The sequence below is a fragment of the Apteryx mantelli genome, chromosome 4 (assembly GCF_036417845.1).
Source record: "Apteryx mantelli isolate bAptMan1 chromosome 4, bAptMan1.hap1, whole genome shotgun sequence".
Taxonomy (NCBI): Eukaryota; Metazoa; Chordata; class Aves; order Apterygiformes; family Apterygidae; genus Apteryx; species Apteryx mantelli.
In genome coordinates, this window is record NC_089981.1 from 34,871,349 (window position 1) to 34,892,106 (window position 20,758).

General features: G+C 37.4%; 2 protein-coding genes across 8 annotated transcripts in view; one reads left to right on the forward strand and one right to left on the reverse strand.

Moving 5' to 3' along the window:
- METTL15 (methyltransferase 15, mitochondrial 12S rRNA N4-cytidine) overlaps positions 1-7,156 on the reverse strand; it is a 101,563-nt gene extending 94,407 nt beyond the window's left edge. For 4 of the 6 annotated variants that reach the window (XR_010884108.1, XM_067296221.1, XM_067296224.1 and 1 more), the window contains exons 1-2: positions 6,995-7,156; positions 4,742-5,021 (exon numbers count right to left, since the gene is read on the reverse strand). Coding sequence is in view for 5 of the 6 variants with exons in the window: in XM_067296221.1 (XP_067152322.1) it covers positions 4,742-5,005 (264 nt within the window). In the remaining variant the exon portion in view is untranslated. Of the gene's footprint in view, positions 1-4,741; positions 5,022-5,363; positions 5,456-6,400; positions 6,940-6,994 lie in introns of those variants that run through there. The other 2 variants (XM_067296222.1, XM_067296223.1) reach the window with 2 other exon arrangements.
- A 103-nt stretch (positions 7,157-7,259) lies between these two features.
- The window catches only part of KIF18A (kinesin family member 18A), a 48,983-nt gene continuing 35,484 nt past the window's right edge, over positions 7,260-20,758 (forward strand). Inside the window, exons 1-6 of one of the 2 annotated variants that reach the window (XM_067296220.1) lie at positions 7,260-7,323; positions 7,957-8,350; positions 9,019-9,176; positions 10,293-10,397; positions 11,407-11,517; positions 16,416-16,613. In XM_067296220.1, the coding sequence (XP_067152321.1) occupies positions 8,023-8,350; positions 9,019-9,176; positions 10,293-10,397; positions 11,407-11,517; positions 16,416-16,613 (900 nt within the window). In that variant the 5' untranslated portion in view covers positions 7,260-7,323; positions 7,957-8,022. Of the gene's footprint in view, positions 7,324-7,882; positions 8,351-9,018; positions 9,177-10,292; positions 10,398-11,406; positions 11,518-16,415; positions 16,614-20,758 lie in introns of those variants that run through there. The other variant, XM_013959593.2, reaches the window with a different exon arrangement.

Below are 20,758 nucleotides of genomic sequence, written 5' to 3' on the forward strand. Positions count from 1 at the left end.
ATTCTGGGATTTTACTCGTTACACCCTACAAAATACTTTATGCAACTTGAGAACTTAAAAGTTCATTTTTCCAGGTCCCTTTTCAAATTCCTGTTTATTTTGGAAACTCTGCTGACCACTTAGATTTTGAAAACCTTTAGTGTAAATTTCAGTCATAATTATTTGCAGATGACTTTGGAACTATTATAAGTACATGGCCACAAGCATAACCACATAATTATTTATATACTATGGTACTTGGAAACCCTTCTCACAAAACAGAAGTCCACTCCGCAGGGTACTACACAGAGGAAGTTTATTTTTGTCCTTAAGAGCTTTCATTCAATATAAGGCAAAAAAAAAACAAAAAAACATATGGGCAAGGATATAAAGAAACTAAGACAACAAGATCAGAACAACATACCACGCTTTTTGCACACTAGCAGTCTATCTCAGCTTCATTTGATTGAGCATCACCCAGTACTTGACTAACTAGCACTGAGCAATGGGAAATGACTATACTCCAGATCAACAACAACCAAGAGCAGCAACAGAACTTCAGGAGGTGAAAGGCCACCTTCTTCAAACTAAATGCAGACCTCATGCAGCACTTCAGTGGCAAAAGATCAATGTGAAACCTCCATGAGCAGTCTTGTGCTTCATCCTGCTGTTTTGGAAGGCCATGTTCATACCCTCTCAGCCGAGAATCTTTCATTTGACATTTGGATGCATGAAAATAGTAGCTATTGAGAGAACAACGGAAGATGTACCCAGAAGACTGAAAGGAAAGCTCATGGCAAAATTGGAGGTTAAGTACCTGCCTCTTTCTAAAAGCTAGAGATCCTTTACATATTAATTCTAAGAGAAGGAGGACATCCTTTCAATGGAAGCTGGGGAGAAAAAAACATCTGAATAATTCTGCGAAGAATCAAAGAGGATGCTTCCACAAAAAATCCCAACTAACTCAAGATGGTGCAACATAAGATCTGTTTGGGGAAATTAACCATATGTTTTTTAATACAAATTAACTTAATTAGCTAAAAAGAGCATTTGATATTAACTCTGTTTTTGATGAACCACTTAAAAAAATAGATAAAAGGCATCAGTCTTGTCATTCTTTCTTTCTCACTCCAACTTTGACCACCTATTTCATGCAGAGACATGAAAGAAAGTTTGCAGAGCTATCATAAATCAAGTAATACACCTAGAACCTGCTGCATCTCCATTCTTGTCTATTCTAGACTATCATATTTAATACAAATCCATAGATGTTACCAGATTACGATTTTCTTCATTACATCTGAATATGGTATAGTATTTCTTCTTATTCTAGATGGAGTGTATGTTGTATGTGCTGTCTGTGCTGGAGCACGAACAAAAATAGTTTCCTAGAGATATGGAACTTGTAAGAAACTTAGTTATAAGACCCTGATAAGAATAATTAAAATTCCAAAGTTTCATCCTCTGGCATTCATATTAGAACTCACTGCTAATGAAATTCTTTTTCACATTACTGTATTCCTATGATGTGGAAGACATATAATTAAAAGGCAAGTGAACGACGCAAAGGAAAAATTACGAAAAAGTAGGGTGAAAATCAGGGAAACGTGCTTGTGAAGGACAAAGACATTCAATCTAAAAAGGTACGCTTGGTTCTTTACTACCAGTAAAGCTCACGAGAACAGAGAAAACTCAAGCTGCCCAGACAACTGAAGAAACTGTTATAAAGCATGCATAAAGAGCACTAGTGGACTGAGAAGACTAAAACGTAGTTTAGTCAATACAGTAAACTTAAAAGAGGAAATTACTTGTGCGTGGATTTACTGCAACAGACCTTTCATTGAGGAGAAGCAAGCTAGACTGGTAAAAAAAAAAAAAAAAAAAAAAAATCTGCAATGTGCTTCCAAGAAAGCACTACCACAGAGACTTTGCAGAAACAAGCACTAAAGCAATAAAAGGAGACTCAAAGGTAAGTGGAAATACTGCTGTTTAAATCCCTGACAAACAGATTCTACAAAAGAGATAGCCAACAAGAATATTCAATAGGGGGGTACTAACATCTTTATCTCAGCTGTGACTCGCTCTAAGTATCATTTATTTTTTTAGGAACCCCTATAAGTAAAATGAAAACCCCTTTCACTGACTAAAAGCACAAGGAGAATGTTGTCCTTCTAACTGGATTTTCTATATATTGGCAACTCCTTGTCTTAGGACTCTACAGGAAATAAAGGCCCAAATCAGCTTTTTTTTATAACAAAGAATATAACTGTGTTAAAGCTGAATACAAGAAAGCTCCATGATGTAAGAAGAAGCAAAGCACAAAAACGAAATTGAAGATCTGAACATTACAGGTATAGAGCATATTTTGTTATCTTCCCTGCCCTACCAAAAAAGAACAGAAAAAAAATTTAGACTTTGTAGTCATGATCATAACCTTAAAAATGCAAATTGATGCAACAGTCCCAGTTCTACGTGTTAACAGAAACTGTAGCAACGTTCATGTCAATGAGAGTCAGTCTCTTAATCTCTATTCAAAAATTCACTGATGATGCTTACGCTAGCAAAACTTGGTTAACACATTGTGCTCTTTTGCACATGGCTTCTTTTCAAAATTGCAGGCTTCAAAAAGCTTTAAGATTCAATATTGACTAGTACTGCAAATACATGGTTTACTTTGTCTTAAAAACAGAAGTGCATTTAGCACATATGGTTAAAATCTCAGGGAAAAGAAGTGGGATCCTGTGACTCTAATAACTAAACTTCATCCACCTGCAGTAGCAGTTCACTTTAATAACCCAATAAATTTCCTTTGAAGGATTTCCTTTACATTTTACAACAATACTAAGTAACAGAAACTGCAAAGCTGAAGTGAAATGTACACCTAAGCCCCAGTTTAAACGTAAAGGATTCCCAGTGAATAAGACTAAGGATTATTCTATTCAAAACCAGAATTCAACATCCTTTTTTTCAAAAAAAATAGTCCTTCACCAGGAAACATTCACTGAAACTATTTTAAGACATATAAATTTATTTAAAAATACCTCCACTAACTTAGATATTGCGAACAGGTTAGCCACAAGTTAGCCATTATAAATACTACTGTCCAAAATAACACGCTCTCATGCCTGAGACTAGTGGCCCATTACTAGCTTAGGAATCTCTGCAAAGTAATGTACAGAGACCTGAAAATTGAGATGACTAATAGCAATAATTAAAATTTAAAAAACCCCACCCTACTAACGAGCCATTTTACATTCATAAATTTTTATTTAAAATTCTCAGAGTCCCTTCAGTGACAATAAAAAATTACTGTCCACAGTTATAACCAGGAATGGAGTTTCTCTTGCAAGATTCCCCTCCCCCTCCAAGCTTGTTTTTTTTAAATCAACAACCACAGTTTAAGAAATAGTCCCCCCCACCAGCCTTCTTAATCCTTATTTAAGTACAAACTGAAAAAATACTTGGTTATAGTGTCCTAACTTATATATTCATTTAATGTGGGAAAACTTCATTCACAATTCTGCAGGAAATCTGAACTCAAAGTTCATTACATATTTCACTAATCTGAGTATCTTCAAAAGTAAGACCCATGCAAGAGCATTGTGTATGTTATAAGAGTTGTGCTATTGTGATTCTCTCTTGTTTTTGAAACACTTAAAATAATACATTGACTCCCAAACCAGAGAAGTTCTCACAAGACAATGCAATGAGATTTGACTATAACTTTTTTGAAGCCTGATTCCATTTTGAACCTGATATATCCCTTTCCCATTCGTGGATGATACTGTTTCTCAGTAAAAGAAAAAAAAAGGCAGTATACTACATTTTGAACCTTCTTCTTAATATATCATTCTTTTCACTAAACCTTCACAACCTTCACACAGATAAACCTACAATAATATTCTATGAAGCTAACAAAAAGCATCAAACTGACAGATAAAAGCATCTGAAATGGGAAAAATACTTAAGTTGTAAATTTGATAATAAGATGAAAGGATTTCATTTAAGATCCCACAGATGAAACAAGTTCACTGTGTATGAGCTCTGTAAAGGGAGCGCATAACAATATACCTACATTGCATAGAAGTACACCTTCATTGCGTACAACAGTACAGTGTAGATATATCAGCCCTGCAGTGTTGAGTTAACCTAGACACCAAAAACAGTCTACCCATTGCACCACAGCCAAATTAGAAGGCTTGTGATACTTCCATGTTACTGATACTAAGCTGCTTTTGGTTACATTATGCAGTCCATTTATAATTTTAAATCTCTCTACAGTACACTACATCATGCAGTAAAAAGCATATCCTCAGATAACGCAGTGCCCCAACCCTCTAAATCCATGAAAATAAGCATCTTATAACAAGGTATGACAATGATGTTTAAAACCCACATACTTACTATCCATTACACAAAAAGGGAGAAAGCTGTTCACAAATCAATGGATTAACCACACAGGAGAACTCCCTGCTACTATTAGTAATTAATACAACCCTAGAAACGCACAAAAGCAATCCAGGAAGACTAGCACAAAAGCAAGAGATTATGCAAATATTTACTGTAATTTTAGCAAATAATGTTTCTATTATTTTAAATAAAAAACTTAATCTGAATTGCAAATCAATTTAGGAGCTTTAAAAGGTACAAAGGATGTTTAAAGAGCGCTCCTTTATTTCTCTAACTAAAAGTTATCCCTACACTGCACAGACTTTTCTGGACTGCTACCGAATCATAACTTGTTAATTATTATTTAACTCACCTGGCCAGGCTGTGGGGATAAGAAATTAACAACTTCCTCCAGCATCACTGGTATATGCAATCTTCCAAAATTTTTGTTTTCTGCACTTTGAGGCAACTCTCCAGTTACATGTCTTTGTATGGTGTCTTCCTTTAACTCACATTCAGAAAGTTGTTTTACTGAAGAATGGATCCTTCCGGTGAAAGTAACTACATTTATTGAGCTCAGTTCTAAATTGCGTAGAAGTAAACATTTGTAAACTTGGCACAGACACTGAGATAACATTTTGGAGTTGGTCAACCTAGAAAAACAGTAGATGCTTGGAATTATTTTAGAATAAATATTTAAATAATAGATTTGTTAAAAAAAAAAGTGGAAATGCTCTAAGAATATTGCTACATATCCCAAGACAGGAGGTTCCACAGAAACATCATGCCAGCAAAAATTTCATCAGAATCTCCTGCTTTAGTCTGTTTTCAGAAATTTCAAGGCCATCTACCCATCAATCATGTTCAAGCCACAATGGCTTTCTTTTCACAAACACCCTCCTTTCTTTTTCATTGGACCTTAACAGTGTTATAAAGTTCTGAAGTTGATAACATTAAACAACAGTAATCAAATTAAGCATGAGTAAAATACTAACTTTACTTTCAGGCTGTTCCTCTCTCTTTTGCCAAAGATAACAAGACACTTTCACTGAATAGTAGCACTCTGGTTGCTAAGTTCTCCGTATTTCTAGTTAAAACAGGAATTGACAAATCAAACATTGCAACCCGATTTTAAATGGTGCTATAATTACATAGTGTTACAACTAACTTATTTATACTAAATATATTATCTTTATCACACATTACGTCTTGTAATTAAAAACACCATCAAGCACATCTACAGGCAGGAATCTCCAGAGAGAGAAGTGCTAACTGACTGCTATTGCTAACTGAAACAGTAGTCTAGTCCCGGAAGATATCAGAGCTGTTAGCTATAATATAATTTGTGATTTTAAAACACATCTTTTAACTACCTGAGAACTGATGATTTTTTTCCTATGCCTAAATGCTCAAAAAAATAAGTCAGTGACCTACGAGTAGAATATTGTATTAAACAGACTTTATCTTCCATAAAAAAATTAAAAGTTAGTTTAACACAGGTAATAATAGTGCTTTGTTTGCAAGTTTTCTGTTTCTTTATGGAGCAGAGACCTTGTGTAATACTACACTTCATACTCGCCATACAGGAAAGTTACAAACTTTAACATAAGACCATTTGAAAATATGCCATCCTGTATTTAAATCTTTAACAGCTGCATAATCTTATTTACCTATCACATTTTTATTGCATGTCTTGTTTACATTCAGCTAGCCAGAGGTTTTGCCCGTTTTGTCTGCATGGCTAGGAATGTGCCGAGTCATCATTTCTGGAAAGTTACTCTCATAGTATTTTAAGCCCCAGTTGGGCACTATGTCCCCTTATTTTAAATTTCAAAGCCTGCATCATTTTACAGTCTTGATCAGACATACACTGCAATGAACCACAACCTCTCTGTAGAGATTATTGTATAAACAGGGAAAACACATGGAAGTATGATCTAACCGCTCGCATGCCTTGTGATCACGCTGCCTTGTGATACTACAAGCCTCAGAAAGTGTTACTAATACTAGCGACACAGACCATTTTACTTACAGCCGTTATCATTCTACTCAACGTGGCTTTTTTGTTTTGTTTTTTTTTCTTTAATACGGTAAGAAGCAAGCATAGTTTTTTCCATTACAAGTGTTAAGCGGCATCTGGGCGCAGGCCGAGGCAAAAGTCCGCGGAGCGAGGCTCGTGCTGAAGCGGACGGAAGGGCAGCCAGGGAACAGAAACTCGACTCCGCAACACTCCCCGCAGGGAGCCCGAGCAGGAGCGCGCACCTAGCATCCCGCCGGTGCCCGTTCTCTGCCCGCGGCGGCGGAGCCCTGCCCACAGCGCCGGCCGCGGGGAGGGGACGGGGCCACCCGGGCACGGCACGGCACGGCCCTCACGGGGCCCTCGCCCCGCCGGGGCTGTCCGCAGCGACCCCCGCCCCAAGCTCCGGCACCTCCAGCTCCCGCCGCGGCCCCTCTCGCCCTTCCCGCCGGGGCGGCGGCGGTCCCGGGGAAGGGGGCTGGGGGGGGCACTCCTTGCCCCGCGCCGCCCCGGCTGTGGCAGCCTCGGCCCTGCTGCTGACCGGGGCAGCGCTCCCGCTCCGCCTCCCTACTCGCCCCTCACGGTGCCCCCCTGCCCACAGGCGCGTACCTCGGCGCGGCCGCAGAGCAGCCTCCACCTCAGCCCGGCGCCGACAAATCCGCTCGAGGCGGCCGCCCGCCCACCCCCGCTGCGGGCGCCCCCGTAACGGGCGTCCGCAGCCTCCACGGAGCGGGACTGGACCCCCCGGGGGCGCGACCGGCCACGAGTAACGTATGGCGGCACCGCGCGCCGTCGCGCTGCTGACGTCACGACGGCGGCAGCCAATGGGGGAGGCGGCGAGAAGCGGGCCGCTTGTGTTTGAATTCGGCGGCTGGGGGTTGGCGGTGGCGGCAGCCGTTTTTTTCTGCTGAGCTGCCCGCAGCGCGCGCGGAGGAGAGGTGGGCTGGGGCGCGTGTTTTCCGCTGGGGTGGGGGTCGGTGTGGCCTTGCCCCGCCTGGGCTCGGCGGCGGCGGCGGCGGGGCAGTGCCCCCCGCGGGAGCTCTGCCTGGGGCGAGCCGGGAGGCTGGGGCCTGGGGGCAGGTGGGACCGGGCTGCGGGCGTTGCGGCTTTGCGTGTCCGCCGCCGTAGCGGCTGGCTAAGGGGGGAGACTCGCCCGGAAGCTGGGACCGGTGCCCTGGGTTTTGCATTTTGGTAAAGGGCAAGAAAACCATTAGACTAGGTCAGCAGAAGACTGGCAGGTCATACACAAACTTGCTCTGAAGTAAGGGAAAACTGATAGGTGTTTTTTATTGCTGTTGTTTTTTAAGCTAGAGAAATAGGCTTGTGGATTTCCTAGGGAACTGCTGTTCAGCTTTCTTGAAGCTTTGTTCAATTCTATGGTGAATTAAGGCACCTTTTCAGGCCAGCTGAACTGCTTTCCAAAGTTGCGTGAACACTGCAACAGTCCATAAGGCTAAGTAAGAAGAGCTGGACAGGTCCAGCACAGGAACAAGAAGCTAGAGAGCCTTAGAGAGCTAATTGGAAGGCTATATTTGAAATATAAGGCCCTTTCACTTTTTTTGCATTTGCAGAAAAGATTCAGCTGCATGATCTGAGAAATTCTTGAAAGCAAAAAGGGGAAGAGCAGGACTATCGTTATGTCTGCTGCTAAAGAAGAGGATGTCTGTAGTCATGTGAAAGTGGTGGTCCGTGTCCGTCCAGAGTCCCAAAAGGAAAAAGATGGCAACTTTAGCAAAGTGGTTCATGTTGTAGACCAGCATATATTGGTCTTTGATCCGAAGGAGGAAGAAGTTAGCTTCTTTCATGGGAAGAGACTAGCCCATAGGGATATCAATAAAAGAAAAAAGAAGGATCTCAAGTTGGTGTTTGATGCAGTTTTTGCTGAAAGTTCATCCCAGTTAGAAGTTTTTGAACATACTACCAAAAGTGTACTTGATGGCTTCTTAAATGGATATAATTGCACAGGTAATTTTTTTCTATTTGTCTCCTTCATTAAAAACCTCCCTAAATTCTTGGAAGTTTCTACTATTATATCCAGATGCCTTAAAAAAACCCTGGCATTTAAACAGAATGTTTTGTTTTAATTTATAGAAATGCGAGGCTGACTTTTTTTATATCCAATAGAAAATAGGATAGCTATACTCCATTTTGAAAATGAGTTCATTTTTAGGGTTATGATATGCTTTATAATTTTATAAGAAATACAATGTATAGTAGACACAAGTGCTCAAGAAAGTTACTCAAACAGAAGTGGCTTTTCGCTGAGTGTGGTAATCTATTTTATGAACTTCTCTCTTTAAGAGCTTGTCTTTTTAATTAACAAATGGAATGTTATGAATAAATGCAATACCTGCCTTCAATAAATTGATGGCCTAGGGTTATGACAGTAAAGAAACAATATTTTTCATGTAAATTGCCTGTGAATGAGTTTTAAACTGGAAATCTGAGCATAAATGTGATTCTGAAATAGTTTTCTGATTATGATACTAAAGGGAAAAGCCTAAGAAACTTGATCAGCTTCTGAAACCGCTATACAATATGATAGAGGTATGTGAATGTCCATTTGAATTTTGTATTCCTGATTGGCTTACTGGTATAATAGCATGTGTTCTTGTTTTTTAATGAAAACTCAGTGCTTGCATATGGTGCAACAGGAGCTGGAAAGACTCATACAATGCTAGGCTCCCCTCAAGATCCTGGAGTGATGTATTTAACCATGATGGCACTTTATAATTGCATGGATCAAATAAAAGAAGATAAAATATGTAATGTTGCTGTTTCTTATTTAGAGGTAAGCCAGTTCCTGCATTTAGTGTGTTGTTTTCAATAAAGCATATTCTTATAAACAGAGATTGTTTTTTGTTGTGTGTGTGTGTGTTCCCCCCGCCACAGTCAACCATTCTGGAACTTGACAAAATGAGTTCTTGAAAGGAATGGAATAGAACTGTGTTCTGCAGATTTGATGTTATTTATAGCCACTTGTTACTATCATACAGCAGGCTGCTCAAAAAGGCCAATCTCTTCTAATATTTTTTATTAACTGAATCATGTTTTGCTGATCAGTTATATCCCCTTGAATATCTGTTAATATGTGGAAGGAAATATCCTTTCGGGCATATGTTTCAGGACTTAGAAATAAAGTCTTGTAATTACTGTGAAATCCCACAACTCTATTTCCTTTTAATTATATTAATTTTTAAAGCTTTCATATTAGTACAACTGTATTTTAGATTTGACAAACAAAACAATTAGAACTGCTGTGCCAATGGTTAGTTGTCTACAAATATTCCTTTCATTCTTTATTGTCAGCCTCTCTCTTCTTCCTTTATCTTTACACATCAAAGTCCTGCTTTTGCATGCCACTGTGTTGCTGTCATGCAGAAGTAGCAAAATTAAGTTATGGTTAACTTCTAGCTCCTACTAAGTCATAGTGGAAGAGTAGTTATTATTTGTCAGTGGCGGGGAAGAGGGAGGAGGAAAAGGTATGTTTTGCCACATGCTATTTCAAGTGCTTCCACAGGCCCAGAGATGAAATATGATAATTAAGAATGTTAGCAGAAGTGCATTTGGATTGAGAAATCTTGCTGTAGTATGTATTATAAAGTCTAGTAGAAGAAAATAAATGCTACATATTCACACCCACTCCAAAAATTAGTCAATTTTTATTTAATAGGAAGAATGACTCCCATTTCAATGGCTAAAAAAATATATGCCCAGTGAATAAATTAAATAATTGTCTCAAGTTCAGTGAAGGAAAGCTGTTTGGCAAAAATTGTACAGGATTAATTTGTTACTTTATCTTAAATGAGTATTAAAAAAAAGCATAATGGTTTCTGTTTAGTTAGGTTTAATCCTGTCAAGTACAGTAAGATATTTTTCTTGAAAGATTGTGATTTCCTTTTTGAAGGTCTACAATGAACAGATTCGTGATCTGCTGGTAAACTCAGGACCTCTGGCTGTTCGTGAAGATGCCCAGAAAGGGGTGGTAGTTCAAGGCCTAACATTGCACCAGGTATGTAAACAGATCTCGAAACTTAATAAGCCTCATAACACATTTGAGAAAGTGATGAAATTTGCATACATTTGTGAAAGCTGGATACTAAATAATAATTTCCTAGTGGGCTTTTCTGTGGCAGTAATCACCAGTACCTAAGTAACTTGCAAATCTAATGAATTCATTATTCGGAAGCAGGTTGTAGGAAAAACTCCTGCTATTCAAATATGCATATTTATAAAAGCATCCAGTCCTTATTATCAAAAGGGTACCACTGATTTGATGCTTGTCCTCAGATTTTGGAAGATTAGCTTTTGACTGATACATCTTAGCACTTCTTAAGAAATTTTCTGCCTTCAGTGCTGCTGTGAGTGTTCAACACCTTTGCAAATCTCTTACCTGCATCTCAGTTTTTTTATTTGCAACTTTTTTTTTTTTAAATAACCACATCTGAAAAGTTTCATTTTAAGTGAGTTTTCCAGCCCAGCATAGCAATTCTGTGGCAAAATCAGTGAAAGAATTCAGTTTTCCAGTCCAGAAATCAACTTTCACGGACCTTTCTCTTTCTTGCAGCCTCTTAGTGCATGTTATATGCTACGTGGCTTCCAGCTTTTGCGTGCATGGGATAATGATTCTATAACCAACAGTTTCATCAGTTTGGTTGACTCTTTGAACACAATACTTCACAAAGCCTGGGTCTTGTGGGGAGAAAAAATAGTATATTGTTTAATGCATTAGTACAAGAAAGATGAATTAAGGCATCCTTAATTAAGAGTTTCCTGAACCATGGAGAACCTTTGCGGAATTTAGGCTCTTTAAAAATAAATAAATTGTTTTAAATTTCTGCAGTTAAGTGCTTGCTCTTTGGGCCTTATTGTTTTTTCACTAAATTTGTTTGAAGCACCTCAGTCTGAAAACAGGAAATTTCTCCCCTACGTATTTTGAAATCAGTATGAAATCTGCTATATTTAATGAAGACTTAAGATAAATGCATGTGTATTTTGTTTCCCCCTCCCCCCATATAAAGCCTAAATCTGCAGAGGAAATCCTTCAAATGTTGGATTATGGAAATAAAAATCGAACGCAACATCCCACAGACATAAATGCCTCCTCTTCTCGATCTCATGCTGTCTTTCAGGTAAAATGATACGTGGTCATTTTTTTTGAATTTTAGTTGTTGTCTAATCTTGGATACAATGAAAGGGTGGGTGAGTTTTTTGTTGTTGGTGGGTTTTTTTGTTTTTGTTTAACTGTGTCTAATCTTTGTTTGGATGGGAGGAGATAAATGATTGTTCTTTTTTGACTTCTCATCCTTTATTACTGTGTAAATGTTCATAGTGATTATATCTGACAAAGAGAAATCAAAGAAAAGCTTTCCTGCTTTTCCAGCTTTTTTTTCCAGTGTGAGCTATTATTCCTTAGAAGAAAGATCTTGTTCTGTAAAATCATAGTTTTGACCTATGAATATACTTCCATAAATTGAAAGATTTCTTGTACTTTATTCTTTCTTTACAGATCATTCACTTCTTCATTCCTTCTACTTTTTAATATCTTGTTCAGCATTTTTCTAGGAAAAATGTTTTACAGGGTGCAATTACACATCCAGGTATAAACTGAGTACCTTAAGTGATACTTTCCCATCCTGCTTATTCTGATTAATGCAGATTTTCATGCTTAAGTGATTTCTTAATATTTGTGCATGAACCATGTTTGCATGCATTGTAAAAATCTGCTGAAGTTTGAAACTTCTCCAGAGATTATTGCTGTTTGCAAACCATCACTGTATCCTTCTGACTCCTCTTAAATACAGCCTGTGATATAAAAAATTTAAAATGGGTCCTGTTAGCTAAAACTTCATTATCCATTTGCTAGTACATATTGCAAAGCACACTATTCTTTGTCATTTATATGTTGCTATTCTGAATTGCAAAATATTAAAAAAAAAAATTGAGCCCTGGTGCTTGCATTACAGCCCAATTATTATTTATTTGTTCAACAGTGTTTAACCCTATCTACAGACATAGGCAATGCTTAGTAACTCTATTCAAAGTTAATATTTTGATATAGATGATGGTAATGTAAGTAGCTTTAAAGTTAGCACTTTATAGCTTTACTGTCAATGTTAAGAAAAAAAGATTAATAATGGACAATAAATTTTCTATATATTTAAAAACATATAATGGAGCAAAAATCATTCCCACCCTAAAAGCTTTTGTGTTGTCTTACTTAACCTCAGACTTCTATTTGAAACTTCAATTTTTTTTTTATTCCCTCTGTAATCTTGTCCTGATCTGTATCAACTGTTAGAGACCATCGTGGTTGGATGTTTGAGGCAAAGGATCGTGCAAAGTTGTTCAGTTTGAAAGCTGCATTGTCGTGTGTGTGTGTGCCATCTTTTAATAAGGTGCAAAGCAGTGGTGCAGTGACACAGAATGAAATCAGCACAATAAAGGGAGAAACAGAAATCAGCACAGTTCACATGCTGGACTGTCCTACCTTATCTCCCTCACCTTTACTTGGCAGCAGAAAGCTCTGGATTGTTTTATCTGGCAGGCTTGGCACTCTTCGGATTTTGTTTATGAATGTGGCAAGCAATTAAATTAGGCAGATATTGTTGTCTAATAATATCTTTAACAGGACAATTATGTGAATAGGGATGCTGGAGAGTTTATCTTCAGCCTAAGTTATATATTTATTCTTGCAAATTGATCTTAGTGTATATATATTTACTTATTAGCAAAAATTGTTTAATCACCAAATGAAATAAACTAGACTGACAAAATTAGTGTCTTTCTATTTTACTGCAATTGTATGTGAATGTATTACCAAAAATTCCATTAGTATATTTTTTAATTAAAAAAATGTAAATATGATTTCATTCATCATTTCAAACTACTCCCAGCTTACAGAGAGCAAAAATGAACCACATATGCTTATAAGTGAAAGGATTGTTTTCTTTCTAGTGATATAAATAAAAACAGAAAACTGAAATTCTGCTGTATTGAAATATCGTATGAATAGCAAATATCTTGGGTGTATATATAATGTATATTCAGGATGCAGCTTGTTTGCAATGCATTGAACTAAACAAACTGGTACATTTGTTTGGTTTTGTAAATGTCCTTCAGATTATGTTCTCAGTGAAACAGGTTTAGTTTTTATATATAAACACACATGCTTTAAACTGGTTTGACTCTTTGAATGGCTAATATAAAGTGGAAATAACAATCCTGTGATTGTTTGCAAAATACTATTAAAGTAAGTGTCTGACTTTAAAAAGCAGATAGAAGGATATGCTTATGCAACTTGGTTATATATTAAGCCTTGGATGATTTTCCCCCCCCCGATACAAGTTTGCCCAATTAAGTGACACCATTAATGTTAAATATGCAATTCTTAAAACTAGTTAAGTTATTTTTCTCTTTGAGCTTGAGATAACTGACAATGTAAACAATTTCATCCTTTCTGGACTAACCTCTATGCGGTTCATTCTTTGTTTCTCTGTGCCAGCGTAGTAGTGCCCAGCAGAGTAGCACTGGTTGCATTAAGTGCACTGTCTGTCTCTTAGCCAGTCTTAATATGCAGTTGCAGTCAGTTAAATGGCATGCCTGGCTGAATTTGATAATCATGGACAAATGCCTTGGTACTGTAACTTCCTCATGAAGGAAAAGACCTTTCAGCATAAAGATTATGTTTTGGCGTGTCACAGCTCAAAGAAGCATGTTCTGCTTTGTACTCAGTAGTCTGCCTAATACATAGTTAATTCACTCTGTCAGACTAATTCTGTTTGAAGATGGTGTCATCAGATTATTGTAGTTAGCCAAAACTTTCTTTGGCTTTCTCTGCAATATTCCTAATCCATTTAGTCCTTGTAATGAGATAATCCTGACTGTTTGGGGATTTATTTTGTCTTTTGAGATAGTCTGTCAATCAAGATATTTAATTGCTTTTATTATTACTATTATTTGGGAGGACACGAGTTGACTTGTTAAGAGGAATGACATGATTTAGTAGCAGCATGTCTAAGTAATGTGAAACTCTGCAATATGAGCTAAATATATACGCCCTTGATGCACTTGTCTCCAGGGTCAGGTTTGTTTGGATCTAAGACTTCTTCTGCCTCTGTTCATGATATTCTTGTATTTATTTGCTATTATTAGATAATACTGCACCAGTATGAACAATATTCTATGAATACCAGGGGGTATAAGACTTCACCGTCTGCTGACATTTTAACAGTTAAAATGGTTTAAACTAAGCAAATTTTCAACCATGCAGTTTGGAAAAGGGGGGTCATAGGTACTTTTTCTACTTGAGGAATTTAAGAGTGTTGGCATCTGTAATAAGTAACTACAGAGTGCTCAGTATTACAAGTAACTGCTTATGTCAGTTCACATGACATCTATTTACATTACTGTGGTATATCTGTGACATTCAAAGAAATATGTCTTAGCTACTTATCCCTTACTGCCTCTTTGGTTCCACAGATATAAATGAGTGCATATCCCTACTGCTGTGTTGGTTCTTTGTTTCCCTCTTGGTGTTTTTTTTTTGTGGGTTTTTCTTTTTTTTCCATTTTCTCTTATTCTAAAGGTGGCTCTTATTTGTAGAGATCAGTTATCTTTAGGCTGTTTTTGTTTTTTGTTGTTAGCTCTGTTGGTGTAGGACATGTTCTGGAACTGAATCAGAAAGTAGCAAAGTCTTGGCCCAGGACATTTTGTGCTGATTTTAGAGACACAAGTTTGTACCATCTGTCTTAGGTTTGAAGTCTCTATGTAGGTCAGGCAATTACTGCATCTGAAAGTAAAATTCTGAATTGCCACACTGTTCTGTTAAGTGGTCTGCTGACGGACAAAGAAGTAGGAAAGGTTCTCCTTTGGGGCACTTCCTGTGTCTTTTGAACTTTTTATAGAAGCTTGGATCATACAATATAGTTTGGCTGTCACACCAGCTTTCCTTACTATAGTAATGATAGTTACTGGGTTCTGGTAGAGTACTACTAGCTTGAAATAGCTCCTTTACAAAGATAAATACAGGGAACAAATGTGTTTTCCATTTCTTGGCACACTGGCTGCACTAGAAATAGTGTAGCAGGACTTTCTTGACTCGTTTGATATAAAAATCTTTCTTGCTATGTCATAAGGCTCTTATTTTTGTTAATTGACTTCAGTCCCAATACTTGTCAAATTTCTTGTATTAAGCGTCTCTGTGAAGACTTTTCTCGTAGACAACCTTAAAGATACAGAACTGGTGAGATATACTAGTACAGCAAGTCTTTCCTAATTCTCTGTCAGAAACACTAAGCCTTGCAAGTGGCAAGGTACACAACAGAAAAGAGGGGAAATGTATAAAGAATGCTGAAAAAGTAAATGCTAAGTAAACGTAAGGATAACTAATTCTTACTTTGACTCTGATTATGTGCTGCCCACTTTCTCAGAAACCTAGGTAAGGATACCTTCACTAGCAGAAGGAAACAAAAGCATTTCATTCCTACTATATCTCCTGTACCTTGAAAACTTGAGGAAAGAAAGGATGAGGAGAAACAAATGGCTACAGGAGTCTCTGCTCTCTAGAGGACTCTGGCATAGCATGTGATTTCACAGGAGTAAATGAGTATTGTACTCCATTAATGGCAGTTACAGATGAGTCAATTGCTGAAAGTCCAGCCTTTTCCTATGACTATCCTGTATTTATATTTTTATGGCATACTGTTAATGATACCTTTTAAAAAATGAACACCTTTTACACTTGAAACCATAATAGCATGATGTACATCCTGCCCCCCCCCCCCAATTAATGCTTGAAGCAGATGAATTTAAGAGGTAAGTGTCAGAAATGATTCTCGTACGTCTCCTTCGGCCATCCTCCCTTTTGTTGTTAGAGATGCACTGAAAGATTTAGCTTGGATTCCAAAAAAGGGGATAATAAGCATCTCTGAAAACACTTTTGATACTGTAAGATTAATTTACTGCTTAGAATAACAAGAGATTGGTTAGTGGTTACTTTTTAACTCTTTTTCCTTTTTTGTGCTTGCAGATTTATTTAAGGCAGCAAGATAAAACAGCTAGTATTAGTCAAAACGTTCGCATCGCCAAAATGTCTCTTATTGACCTGGCAGGATCTGAACGTGCCAGCGCTACAAATGCCAAGGGGGCTCGTTTTAGAGAAGGAACAAATATTAACCGCTCCCTGCTAGCTCTCGGAAATGTCATTAATGCCTTGGCAGATCCAAAGGTATGTGCTGTTTTCCCATGCAGTCTCCACTTTCTAATCGTTTAAAAAACAAATTTTTAAACAGTAAATATCAAATGTGGCACCATTTCTTTTATCTTTTGACTCTTACTGTATCTTCAGAATGTATTCCTAGGATATTTTTATGGAATATATTAGAAAATGTTTACAATTCAGGTTTTCAATTTTTAAAAATACAAAGTCTCTGCAGACTTTGATTGTGAAAGTTGCAGGTTAAAGTTTTCGGGTGCTGAATCATCTGATGTACCTTAACTTTTGCTCCATTAGCACAGATGCTGAAAGTAACTTGCACTTGGAGTAGAAACATTTCATGAGGATCCTTATGTATTTTATCCCTGCTGATATTGGTTTCGGAGCCAGCATCTCTTTGACTGCTTTAAGTCAAAGATTACTTAGTTAGCTGAACTACAGATAGTTCTTTTTTGTGGTTTAAAAAAAAAAAAAGGATTGGAGGAAAGTGTCCTGGTTTTGGTTGTTTACGCTCAGGAAAAAAAATGCCAAGGCTTTAAACACTTTTAAATGCTTTGGCATCTGCCTGTTATGAAGTACTTGTAAAGGTGAGTAAGTTTTGTTTCTGTCCTGCAATCCATAAGCCTAGAATACATATGGTTATAATTAGAAAGGTTTTGCCCTCCAGTTATATATACTCTGCCACTCGTCTTAGACTGTCTCCTCCAGATAAATAGAAGCACTATTTCAGAACTAAAAGTATTTCTTAATGTTTCAGTCATTTAATAAAAGTATACATTTTTTCATTTGCTACAACAACTAAAATTAGGTTATAATATCTAATATTGAAAATCATGCTCTTCATATGGTATTCCTTGTAGGCTTTCCTTGGTGCCTACAGAGTGAGAGAGGGCATTCTGTCTGCAGCTGGCAGGGGAAGTTGATGTCTTACCACAGTTTCTGCCTGTAGTGCTGTAAATAGTTAATGCAGCATTTTATTATCTGGTCTGGAGAAATCTCCTTTTACTACTTTGTTTAAACAATATTAATCATCTTTTAGGGTAACAGTGGGGTAGATAATATCTATCTATTCCCTTCTGAAATATAGCCACGTTAAAGCCTGAAGTCCAGGAGAGCTCCCCTGGAATAAGGGGGATTACCTTGTTTATATTTTTCACATCATTGCTTTTCCTTATGGGTTGGCACCATTTTCTCTAGGATAGCTGATTGAAAGAATCTTCTTGGGAAATGGTTCTCAAAAATAGTGTGCAGCTATCTCAGGATAATATCAAAGATGAATGTAACTGCTTCCCCTCCACACACACCTTTTTCCAAAATCAAGCGTATCTAGAGGGTTGCATAAATAAATAGCCTACTGAAGACAAAGACATCAGAAGCTGTGTTGCCTCTAATCTTAATGGAGGAGGATTTTGTAGGAGAAAACAGCACCTATCCAGAGCTTAAACTGTTAAATAATATGTCTGACGTTTACTGGATTTGCAATAAACAATTTATTCTTTTGGCATTTTAAGAACACTTAAAAATATCCTATTGGGTCAGATCAATGTCTGCCAAACCCAATTTTCTATTTCTGACTGTGTGTTAGAGCTCACAAACCTGGTCACTTTCTGTGGACTGTTTGCCTTGTATTCTTCCTGGCATCTGAAATTCTTGTATTAGGGATGTTAGAGGGTATATTCCCACCTAGTTCTTTCAGTATCCGTCTATGGACTTGTCAGAGAAGAAATTGTTTAATCTGTTTTTGAACTTGCTTCCACTGTCTGCCTCTACAACCTGCTGTGGCAACAAGCTCCAGAAGTTCACTAGCTACTGTGTAAAGAACTACTTCCTCGTAATCTGAACTCCCACTAGTTTCACTGAGTACCTTCTAGTATTTGAGGATTTGGTGAATGCATTTCTGTGGGGAGTTTATCCTATCATTTCATATGAACTGTAAATCTGACAGTTGTTCAGATTCAAGGCACTCCTTTATTCAATAATCTTTCTTTTGATTCTAGAAAGAAATAAAAAGCTCATCTCTGAAAGCAGTCTTTCAGAAGAGGGGCTTGCATCTATGTGATCTGTGGATTACAGAAATATTTTTATTAGGATGATGGAACTGTGGAGCACAACTGAGGACCTGTTTACTTTCATAACCTATGGTTAAGAGACATGACTTTACCTTTGTTAATCTGCTTTAAATTTGTGAAGCACAGCATGTAACTTGTACTATAGCAGAATTCCACTGCTACTCAGTGCATCCCTTAGTGCTCTAACCTCTGAGCTTTTGTATTCTATTATGACACTGAGAAGTATTTCTAAACTACATTTATGTTTTTTTTTTTTTTTAAACTGAAACTTCTGAATCAGGCAGGTTATAACAGGAAGGAAGTAGCATCATCTGTTCCAGAGCTGGTTTTTTTGCTTGTTTTGTTGTTGTTCTTTTGGGTGTTTTTGTAGTTTTCAAAATACTCTCTAATGCAGCTCAGGAGGTTGATGTATTTTGATATATTCTGATCATATAAATATATTTAAAGGAACAGAACTGGAGTGCGGAAGAAGGAAAATGAATTTAGCAATCTCTTCCTGTCTGTCTGTCTTGGGTTGCTGCAGCTCCAGAGCTTTGCCAGTTTGATCTGGTCTCACCCAGTAGTTGAACTGTAAAAACCCAGGATGGGGGAGAAGAAGGTATCATTTTGTCCTACTTAAGACTTTCCCTTGGATTTCCTCATTTTCTTGTGACTCTCAGCCATATGAGGCTTTTTGTTAGGTAGCCTGAAAGGTCAGGAATTTTGACTTTCCCTGCTGTGGAATCAAGTGACTGCTCTGAGCAGGACAGCTGTTATGCAAAACTTAAGGAGTGGGAGGAAAAACAAAAACTGAGATTTAAGTCACTGTCTAGTATGTTGACTGCATTTATCAGCACACACGAGAACATAAAATTAGAACACATGAACAAGCATGTGCAAGAGTCTGTCTTCAAATCGTCATGGGCTTATAGGCAAGTTTTTGGTTGTCCTTTGAAGTACGGAATAATAGCGTAAATTACAGGATATATTGTATTTCAAAACTACAGTAAGTATTCTAGAACTGTTTGGAATGAATAGTCCATTCATCTAGACCAAAACTCTAATCTATAATTGAACTTTACTTCTGTTGCATTCATAAGGTTTGCCATTGTATTTCTTCCATACAATTTCTTGCCTGGTTATTAGCAATGAAACGAAAGAGCTCTTTGCCCTTAGTAGCCGTCTTGTTCAACTTGTTTCTTACCCCTTAATACTTGATGTCTATGTTACATAAACCAGGTGTTTTACATGATCATATAAATTAATGTATAATTTTTCCAACCAACTTTATTCATTTGTTCGTTTGTTGGAAGGGAGCTTTGTTTTGTGTATGAGTGATTGCTTTCAATTGAGATAACGAAAAGCATTGTTCTGATCAAAACTAAAAAAGCCACATACGATTCCCAAAAGTATTTTGGAGAGGGTTTTTTGTGTGTGTGTGTGGTTTTTTGTTTTTTTTTTTTTTCTCTTCCTTTCTCATTCAGGATAAAGTCTATAAACTTAATCTGACTCATCATGCCTTGCGCTCTCAATGGCGTGAGAGAACTGCAGATCTGAAATGTAAAAGTAAAGTAACAAATACTTCCAACAAGATGCATACACAAATAAGAGAAATATGCCAGTTACATGAGCATAGTTGCTTTCCTGTTTCTCCTGCAATAATTTGTTTTTGTCTTTTTAAATACTTAATTACTGTAAGCCACTTCTCCTTGTCCTTTTCAAGTCGAGATTGGTTCCCTAAAGTATATTTGAATACTACTGCTAATGTTCTCACCTGTCAGCTAGGGTATATTCTTACCCTTGTATTATATTCAAACTTGTCTCTTCATGAAATCTCATTTATGACCTTTACTATGTGCTTTTTCCTTTTTTAGTCAGGACAGCCATGAATTTTCTCCTTCAGTTTTCTAGAGAATGCCTGTGTTCTTTTCATATTCTTTTCCCTTATTGCTTATTCTGGCTATAAACTAACTTCCTAACAAGCTAGATTGAACCCTTCTATTTCCTATGTTCTTTCCAAAGAATTTCCTTTATTCAACAAATAATGATAATTTTTTAAACGTTGTCCCTATTTTAATATTTTGTTGGACAGGATCTGGGATGTAGGGG